General features: G+C 43.2%; 1 protein-coding gene across 3 annotated transcripts in view; it reads left to right on the forward strand.

Moving 5' to 3' along the window:
- Positions 1-7,288, forward strand: part of LOC138647839 (transcription factor 20-like) — a 421,475-nt gene extending 414,187 nt beyond the window's left edge. For all 3 annotated transcript variants that reach the window (XM_069737120.1, XM_069737121.1, XM_069737122.1), the window contains 2 exons: positions 5,093-5,184; positions 6,303-7,288. In XM_069737120.1, coding sequence (XP_069593221.1) covers positions 5,093-5,140 — 48 coding nt within the window. In that variant the 3' untranslated portion in view covers positions 5,141-5,184; positions 6,303-7,288. The remainder of the gene's footprint in view (positions 1-5,092; positions 5,185-6,302) is intronic.
- The last annotated feature ends 3,054 nt before the right edge of the window (positions 7,289-10,342 follow it).

Genomic DNA, 10,342 nt, shown 5'->3' on the forward strand with positions numbered 1-10,342 from the left:
GGGGCTCTGGTGAGGGTTCGGTGACCCCTCCTCCAGGGGGGGTACTGTTGTGAATTCCGCTCTTGGGCTCCCTCCGGTGGTTGTAAGTGGCACTTTTGTGAGTTCTGCTCTTGGGCTCCCTCTTGTGGTTTCTAGTGGTATGGCTGCTCCTTAGAGTTAGCTGTCATCAGCTGCCTCCACTTATTGTCCGCTATTTAAGTCTGGCTCTTTCTTCAGCCTGTGCCACTTGTCAATGTTCCTGGCTGGATTCACATCTCTGCTTGGATTCTCCTGGTTTCCTCGCCAGTTCTGCAAAGATAAGTTCTGGCTTTGCTCATTTCAGTCCACATGTTGTGGACTTTTTGTTCTGTGCATTCTATATTTGTCCAGCTTGTCAGTATGGATTTTTTCTGTTAGCTGGAAGCTCTGGGAAGCAGATTTACCCTCCACACCTTTAGTCAGGTGTGGAGATTTTGTAAACTCTGTGTGGATTGTTTTGTAGTTTTTATACTGACCGCACAGTATCCTTTCCTGTCCTATCTATCAAGCTAGACTGGCCTCCTATGCTAAAATCTGATTTCATTTCTGCGTATGTTATTTTCCCCTCCTCTCACCGTCAATATTTGTGGGGGGCTATCTTTCCTTTGGGGATTTTCTCTGAGGCAAGATAGGTTTCCTGTTTCCATCTTTAGGGGAAGTTAGATCTTAGGCTGTGGCGAGGGGTCTAGGGAGCATCAGGTACCCCCCACGGCTATTTTTAGTTGCGCTGCTAGGTTCAGGGTTTGCGGTCAGTACAGATACCACCTCCTTCAGAGCTTGTCTCATGTTGTTCCTAAACCACCAGATCATAACAGCTTCCTGTGCGATTCGGCACCAGGCCTCAGCAGAACAGGTTTGCAAAGCTGCAACCTGGTCTAGTTTGCATACTTTTGTCAAATATTATAATATCCACTCCCAGATCTTTGGGAGTTGCAGATGCAAGTCTGGGTAGAAGGATTCTTCAAGCGGCGGTGACGCACTTATAAGATAACCATTATCTGGATAATTTTTACTGGTGAGTTAATTTCCCTCCCAGGGACTGCTTTGGGACATCCCACAGTCCTGTGTCCCCCAATGAGGCGAAGGAGAAATAGGGATTTTTGTGTTACTCACCGTAAAATCCTTTTCTCCGAGACGCTCATTGGGGGACACAGTTCCCTCCTTGGTAGCCTGTTGGCTTCTTTTGCTATATCTGATTTTGTCAGTCAGTAGGATTTTTTCTAGACATAAGTTTTCTGTATTTATGCTGTTATATTATTTCTCATGTTTTGTTCTCCTACTGCTTTTGCACCGAGCTGGAGTCGTCAGTAGCCAGTGTCAGGGTGTATACGACGGAGGAGGAGCTAACTTTTTTTCAAGTTTACTTAGTGTCAGCCTCCTGGCGGCAGAAGCATACACCCACAGTCCTGTGTCTCGCAATGAGCGTCTCGGAGAAAAGGATTTTACGGTGAGTAACACAAAAATCCCTATTTCTCTGCAATTCCCATCCACATGTCCTCGGTGGGTATGGGTATAAATTCATCCCGGAGAACGTTCCACAAAGCCCGGCAGGTGTCCAACTATTCCAGACAGGGTGGAAATTCCAAGCCGCTACAGGAAGTGGAGGGATGATAAGCTCTCTCCGGTTGCCAGAAATCTGTAATAAAAAAAAAAAATTACAATTCTATTTAATGGTGGTGTTCTGCTAAAGACATAAAGGAAAATACAAAGAATACATGTCAGACCAACATTTTGACTGGCATTTGTTTAGAATTGTTACGTACCTTAATGTAACCAGCAGACGTTCCTCTGCAGGATTCGCTCGGAGCTGGGTGTCCTGGCTCCTTGGACACGACCAAGCAAATCCCGAAAAGAGTCTTGCGACATCCGGGTATGTTCCGGGAATTTGTCCGGGTTGGCATTAACCCCTTAATCCCATATGACGTACTATCCCGTCGAGGTGACCTGGGACTTAATTCCCAGTGACGGGATAGTACGTCATATGCGATCAGCCGCGCTCATGGGGTGAGCTCGGCCGATCGCGGCAGTGTGTCAGCTGACTGTCGCAGCTGACATCCGGCACTATGTGCCAGGAGCGGTTACGGACCGCCCCCGGCACATTAACCCCCGTCACACTGCGATCAAACATGATCGCCGTGTTCCGGCGGCATAGGGAAGCATTGCGCAGGGAGGGGACTCCCTGCGTGCTTCTCTGAGACCCTTGGAGCAACGAGATGTGATCGCATTGCTCCGAGGGTCTCATACCTTCATCTCCCTGCAGGCGCCAGAACCAAAATGGCCGCGGGGCTGCATCCGGGACCTGCAGGGAGGTGGCTTACCAGCGCCTGCTCAGAGCAAGCGCTGGTGAATCTGCAGCCCTGCCTGTTAGATCGCTGATCTGACACAGTGCTCTGCAAAGTGTAAGATCAGCGACCTGACCCTATGACATGATGCTTCCCCCTGGGGCAATGTCATAGTGTAAAAAAAAAAAATATTCACATGTGTAAAAAAAAAAAAAAAAGAACAAATTCCTAAAGAAAGATATATATATATATATATATATATATATATATATATATATATATATAGTTCCCATAAATACATTTCTTTATCTAAATAATAAAAAAAAACAAAAGTACACATATTTAGCATCGCCGCGTCCATAACGACCCCACCTATAAAACTGTCCCGCTAGTTAACCGTATCAGTGAGCGCGGTAAAAAAAAAAAGGCAACAAAAACGCTTTATCATACCGCCGAACAAAAAGTGGAATAACACGCAATCAAAAAGACGGATATAAATAACCATGGTACCGCTGAAAACATCATCTTGTCCCGCAAAAAATGAGCCGCCATACAGCATCATCAGCGAAAAAATAAAAAAGTTAGTCCTCAGAATAAAGCGATGCAAAAATGATTATTTTTTCTATAAAATAGTTTTTATCGTATAAAAGCGCCAAAACATTAAAAAATGATATGTGAGGTATCACTGTAATCGTACTGACCCGAACAGTAAAACTGCTTTATCAATTTTACCAAACGTGGAATGGAATAAACGCCCCCACCCCCCCAAAAAAAAATAAAAATAAAAAAAAAAGAAATTCATGAATAGCTGGTTTTTGGTCATTCTGCCTAACAAAAATCGGAATAAAAAGCGATCAAAAACTGTCACGTGCCCGAAAATGTTACCAATAAAAACGTCAACTTGTCCCACAAAAAACAAGACCTCACATGACTCTATGGACGAAAATATGGAAAAATTATAGCTCTCAAAATGTGGAGACACAAAAACTTTTTTTGCAATAAAAAGCGTCTTTTAGTCTGTGACGGCTGTCAATCATAAAAATCCGCTAAAAAGAACGCTATAAAAGTAATTTAAGCCCCCCTTCATCGCCCCCTTAGATAAAATAATAAAATTTAAAAAATGTATTTATATCCATTTTCCCATTAGGAATAGGGCTAGGGTTGGGGCTAGGGTTAGGGTTTCAGTTAGAATTGGAGGTTTCCACTGTTTAGGCACATCAGGGGCTCTCCAAATGCAACATGGCGTCCGATCTCAATTCCAGCCAATTCTGCGTTGAAAAACTGGTTTACCCCAACATATGGGGTATCAGCGTACTCAGGACTTTTGGGGTCCAATTTCTCTTTTACCGTTGGAAAAATAAAAATTTGGGGGGCTAAAAAAACATTTTTGTAGGGAAAAAAATAATTTTTTATTTTCACGGCTCTGTTATAAACTGTAGTGAAACACTTGGGGGATCAAAGTTCTCACAACACATCTAGATTGTTTCCTTGGGGGGTTTCTACTGTTTAGGTACATTAGGAGCTCTGCAAACGCAGTGTGACGCCTGCAGACCAATCCAGCTAAGTCTGCATTCCAAATGGTTCTTCCCTTCCGAGCTCTGCCATGCGCCCAAACGGTGGTTGCCCCCCCATATATTGGGTATCAGCGTACTCGAGACAAATTGCACAACTTTTTGGGGTCCAATTTCGTCTATTACCCTTGGGAAAATAAATCAAATTGGAGCTGAAGTTAATTTTTTGTGAAAAAAAAGTTAAATGTTCATTTTTATTTAAACATTTCAAAAATTCCTGTGGAACACCTGAAGGGTTAATAAACTTCTTGAATGTGGTTTTGAGCACGTCGAGGGGTGCAGTTTTTAGAATGGTGTCACACTTGGGTATTTTCTATCATATAGACCCCTCAAAATGACTTCAAATGAGATGTGGTCCCTAAAAAAAAATGGCGTTGTAAAAATGAGAAATTGCTGGTCAACTTTTAACCCTTATAACTCCCTAACAAAAAGAAAATTTGGTTCCAAAATTGTGCTGATGTAAAGTAGACATGTGGGAAATGTTACTTATTAAGTATTTTGTGTGACATATCTCTGTGATTTAAGGGCATAAAAATTCAAAGTTGGAAAATTGCAAAATTTTCGCCAAATTTCCATTTTTTTTCACAAAGAAACGCAAGTCTTATCAAAGAAATTTTGCCACTATCATGAAGTACAATATGTGACGAGAATATAATGTCAGAATCATCAGGATCCGTTGAAGCGTTCCAGAGTTAGCGTGTGATAGGCTCAACGGCTCTCCCGGAGTTCGATAATGGGGTGTCGCCAAAACCGCCGACGCCGTGTCCTCTGTCTTTCTCGATTTCTTTGTTGCTCCCAAGCAAACGCACAGGCAAGAAACAGCTTGATGCTTAAATCCAGGTTGAAATAAAAGCTCTCCATGCGAAGATCCATAATGACACAGGATACAGTAGCAAACTGTGAAGATTTCAGCAGCCCTAGGGTCTATATATAGATATCCCATAATACACGCCCTCTGTAGTCCCTTTGGCGGTGTCTGGTTTTCTAGATTTTTCTCCTGTTAAATTTTCCACCATGCACACAAAAAACGCAAACGCATGCAAAAGCATGAAAACGCCGTGTTTTTTAAACCGCATGCGTTACCGTATGCGTCTAAGAAAAAACCGCTGCGTTTGTACACGTTTTCATGCTGTTTTTCCTTCATTTGCGGTTGCTGATTAAACGCTGCGGATTCTAAGCAAATGTGAAACTAGCCTTACCTTTTCTTTTTCCTTCTCTTAGACTAAGACAATAAAGGGTGTGTCAGCAGAACCACCTGAGCAGGGCTGATGGGGAAATTGTGGAGCAACGTTGGAGATAAAATTCAAGCACAGGTGGGTTTTCGGTGTTTTCTTTACTCTGTGAAAATGGTCCCATGTATTTTCATAATTTCAACATATTTGCCTCCTTCACTTGTTTTCTGAACAAGATAATGACACCTTGCTGAAAATGTACATCTCTTGGTGCTGGGCTTTAATGGAGTGTCATTGTAAATTTACTTTGTGGGTTAAATTTCCTGTAAGCTGCAGTTTATTACTACTTTTATCATCTCTTTTGCCTGCTAAACGCTGGCTTTCACAGGAGAATCGTCAGGACAAGCACACAGGTCTTCAGCTGACCATCGGCTGTCATGGCAACCCATCGGCGTCCCGTGATCATATCACAGGCGCGTGGAATGAAGCGCCCCCAATGTTGGCGCGTGTTAAGTGCCACTGTCAGTGATAGTGTGACAATTAGCAGGTAAACAGACGCAGGCGGTGCTCTGCCCTGCTCGCTGTTGTTACAGGCACATAAAGGCTGATTAAATTAGCCATCAACTGCTAGGAAAGAGGTGAGCAAGTCCGCATTAATGTCACTGAAACAACATGGGGTAAATATTAGTGATGAACGAATGTACTCATTGCTCGGGTTTTCCTGAGCACGCTCGGGTGACCTAGTATTTATGACTGCCCAGAGATTGTTTTCATCGCGGCAGCTGAATGATTTACAGCTGCTTGATTACATGTGGGGATTCCCTAGCAACCAGGCAACCCCCACATGTACTCAGCCTGGCTAATAGCTGTAAATCATTTAGCTGCCACAATGAAAACTAAATCTCCGAGCAGTCATAATTACTCGGAGGTCACCCGAGCGTGCTCTGGAAGACACGAGCAACGAGTACACTCGCTCATCACTAGTAAATATACATCATATGTCGTGAAGGCATCCAATGGAGTTTATTTTAGTTTTGACAAGTTTGTACTTCAAACCATTTCAACCAATCAAAATCAAGTGAAAAAAGGTGTCAAAAGTCAGTGTTCTCCTCAGTCTTATACATCCCCAAGTTGTAGGCCAAAGGGAAATCTGAGTTCCTTCTAGTACTGCTTGTGTTTACCTCCCAAGAAGTTTAGTTATATGTGAAATATTTATACAATCTGCATTTTGGTCATTGATCTAGTCTTTTGTCTTTTAGGTAAAGCTTTTTAAAGGGGATCATCACACCGTAGACCACTTCAGCAGTCTACGCCAGTTCTATGGGTGGACATTGCCTTCTCTTGGGATACATCACACTTAGCTAAAGCATTTCCATGGACTCGGTGATGCATAAAATAAGTGGCATCAAGGAATTTTTTCTCGTAGTTCTCATAATAATCTTCATCCTTATAATAAAGGAGAATGGCTGTGTAATTTAATGGGGGGGGGTGAGTATTAAATAAAAATATATAGATATATTTTTAATCTGAAAAGGTAAGGCGCAAAATCTTTGTATGGCTCAGATTAAACTTCCTTTTAAAAACTATGTGCGGGATAAAACTTAAAGTTTTTAAAATATTTTGTTCACTTTTTGACCGATGCTCAACATGCTAGAGTTGTTTTCTGTACCCATGTAATTTCTATTCTTTCAGATGAGGACTTTCAGCTATCAAATGCATACATTGAAAGTTTGTACACAGCCAGTGTATTCTGTGCATCAAACATAGTGGGAGCTGCTGTTAGCGGCCTTTTCATGTAAATCTTGTATAAAATAAAATAATCTGGCCACATTTTAATATGCAAATGCAGTGATGTCAGCTTATTGTATTTGTCTCCCACCTTTTGTCCTTTCTGCTTTACAGCTGTATATACTTCATTTTTTTAACATAACAATACGTTTTAGACAACTTCTTGATCTGTTCTAAAGTTGTAAGAATGCAAAACATGTTGGTCAGTCTGCTTTTTTGTTTTTAACGTAAAACAAACAACCTATGGACAGTATAAATATATATTTTTTTTTATATTTTGTGTATGTTGGCCCACACGATCAAATGAAGGAAGGGGGTGGGAGGATTCCTTTACTCTATCATTTGAATTGGGTGTTTCACAATGTCAACTTTTTTTTTTTTTTTACTAGAAAAAAAAATAAATTAATAAAGAAAAAAAATTTAAAAAGAAAAAAATAAAGGTCATTTTATCATTTGACTTTCTTACTTAGTTTTCTGTGTGTTGCCTATGAACTGCATACTTATTAGGAAATAATATCTTAATCCTTTATTTGATTTCCTGCCAAGCAACAGTCTTGCATTTTTGGAGGACCCAGAACTGCAAAATATAGAATGTCGCTAGATCACAAGCAGATGATAAAGCAGAAAACGGCTTTTAAAAGGGATATTATGAAGTTTGAAAGTAATACCCTGCCTATTGGATTAAGTATAACTTTCCGATTGATGAGGGTCCATCCAGCGTGTCTCTCACAGTGTTATGAAAGGCAATTCAGTACCACAATGGACATAGCGGTCAGAGCACATACAGTGATCTGACAATAACCCAAAATCATAGAACGAGCTCTGAGACGTGGGAACTCTGCAGACCGCAATCCCTAATCTTCTCCAAACAACACTAGAGGCAGCCGTGGATTGCGCCTAACTCTGCCTATGCAACTCGGCACAGCCTGAGAAACTAACTAGCCTGAAGATAGAAAATAAGCCTACCTTGCCTCAGAGAAATACCCCAAAGGAAAAGGCAGCCCCCACATATAATGACTGTGAGTTAAGATGAAAAGACAAACGTAGAGATTAAATAGATTCAGCAAAGTGAGGCCCGACTTTCTTAACAGAGCGAGGATAGAAAAGGTAACTTTGCGGTCTACACAAAACCCTAAAGAAAACCACGCAAAGGGGGCAAAAAGACCCTCCGTACCAAACTAACGGCACGGAGGTACACCCTTTGCGTCCCAGAGCTTCCAGCAACAAATTAGACAAGCTGGACAGAAAAAATAGCAAACAAATAGCAAAGAAGAACTTAGCTATGCAGAGCAGCAGGCCACAGGAATAATCCAGGGAAAAGCAAGTCCAACACTGGAACATTGACAGGAAGCCAGGATCAAAGCATTAGGTGGAGTTAAGTAGAGAAGCACCTAACGACCTCACCAGATCACCTGAGGGAGGAAACTCAGAAGCCGCAGTACCACTTCCCTCCACCAACAGAAGCTCACAGAGAGAATCAGCCGAAGTACCACTTGTGACCACAGGAGGGAGCTCTGCCACAGAATTCACAACAGTACCCCCCCTTGAGGAGGGGTCACCGAACCCTCACCAGAGCCCCCAGGCCGACCAGGATGAGCCACATGAAAGGCACGAACAAGATCGGGAGCATGGACATCAGAGGCAAAAACCCAGGAATTATCTTCCTGAGCATAACCCTTCCATTTAACCAGATACTGGAGTTTCCGTCTAGAAACACGAGAATCCAAAATCTTCTCCACAATATACTCCAATTCCCCCTCCACCAAAACCGGGGCAGGAGGATCAACAGATGGAACCATAGGTGCCACGTATCTCCGCAACAATGACCTATGGAATACGTTATGTATGGAAAAAGAATCTGGAAGGGTCAGACGAAAAGACACAGGATTAAGAACCTCAGAAATCCTATACGGACCAATGAAACGAGGTTTAAACTTAGGAGAGGAAACCTTCATAGGACTATGACGAGAAGATAACCAAACCAGATCCCCAACACGAAGTCGGGGACCCACACGGCGTCTGCGATTAGCGAAACGTTGAGCCTTCTCCTGGGACAAGGTCAAATTGTCCACTACATGAGTCCAAATCTGCTGCAACCTGTCCACCACAGTATCCACACCAGGACAGTCCGAAGACTCAACCTGTCCTGAAGAGAAACGAGGATGGAACCCAGAATTGCAGAAAAATGGCGAAACCAAGGTAGCCGAGCTGGCCCGATTATTAAGGGCGAACTCAGCCAAAGGCAAAAAGGACACCCAGTCATCCTGATCGGCAGAAACAAAGCATCTCAGATGTTTCCAAGGTCTGATTGGTTCGTTCGGTCTGGCCATTAGTCTGAGGATGGAAAGCCGAGGAAAAAGACAAGTCAATGCCCATCCTACCACAAAAGGCTCGCCAAAACCTTGAAACAAACTGGGAACCTCTGTCAGAAACGATATTCTCTGGAATGCCATGTAAACGAACCACATGCTGGAAGAACAATGGCACCAAATCAGAGGAGGAAGGCAATTTAGACAAGGGTACCAGATGGACCATCTTAGAAAAGCGATCACAGAGCACCCAAATGACTGACATCTTTTGAGAAACGGGAAGATCAGAAATAAAATCCATAGAGATATGTGTCCAAGGCCTCTTCGGGACCGGCAAGGGCAAAAGCAACCCACTGGCACGAGAACAGCAGGGCTTAGCCCGAGCACAAATCCCACAGGACTGCACAAAAGCACGCACATCCCGCGTCAGAGACGGCCACCAAAAGGATCTAGCCACTAACTCTCTGGTACCAAAGATTCCAGGATGACCAGCCAACACCGAACAATGAACCTCAGAGATAACTTTATTGGTCCACCTATCAGGGACAAACAGTCTCTCCGCTGGACAACGATCAGGTTTATTAGCCTGAAATTTTTGCAGCACCCGCCGCAAATCAGGGGAGATGGCAGACACAATTACTCCTTCCTTGAGGATACCCGCCGGCTCAGATAAACCCGGAGAGTCGGGCACAAAACTCCTAGACAGAGCATCCGCCTTCACATTTTTAGAGCCCGGAAGGTACGAAATCACAAAGTCAAAACGGGCGAAAAACAGCGACCAACGAGCCTGTCTAGGATTCAACCGCTTAGCAGACTCAAGATAAGTCAAGTTCTTATGATCAGTCAATACCACCACGCGATGCTTAGCTCCTTCAAGCCAATGACGCCACTCCTCGAATGCCCACTTCATGGCCAGCAACTCTCGGTTGCCCACATCATAATTTCGCTCAGCAGGCGAAAACTTCCTGGAAAAAAAAGCGCATGGTTTCATCACTGAGCAATCAGAACCTCTCTGCGACAAAACAGCCCCTGCTCCAATCTCAGAAGCATCAACCTCGACCTGGAACGGAAGAGAAACATCTGGTTGACACAACACAGGGGCAGAAGAAAAACGACGCTTCAACTCCTGAAAAGCTTCCACAGCAGCAGAAGACCAATTGACCAAATCAGCACCCTTCTTGGTCAAATCGGTCAATGGTTTG

The sequence above is a fragment of the Ranitomeya imitator genome, chromosome 8 (assembly GCF_032444005.1).
Source record: "Ranitomeya imitator isolate aRanImi1 chromosome 8, aRanImi1.pri, whole genome shotgun sequence".
Classification (NCBI taxonomy): domain Eukaryota; kingdom Metazoa; phylum Chordata; class Amphibia; order Anura; family Dendrobatidae; genus Ranitomeya; species Ranitomeya imitator.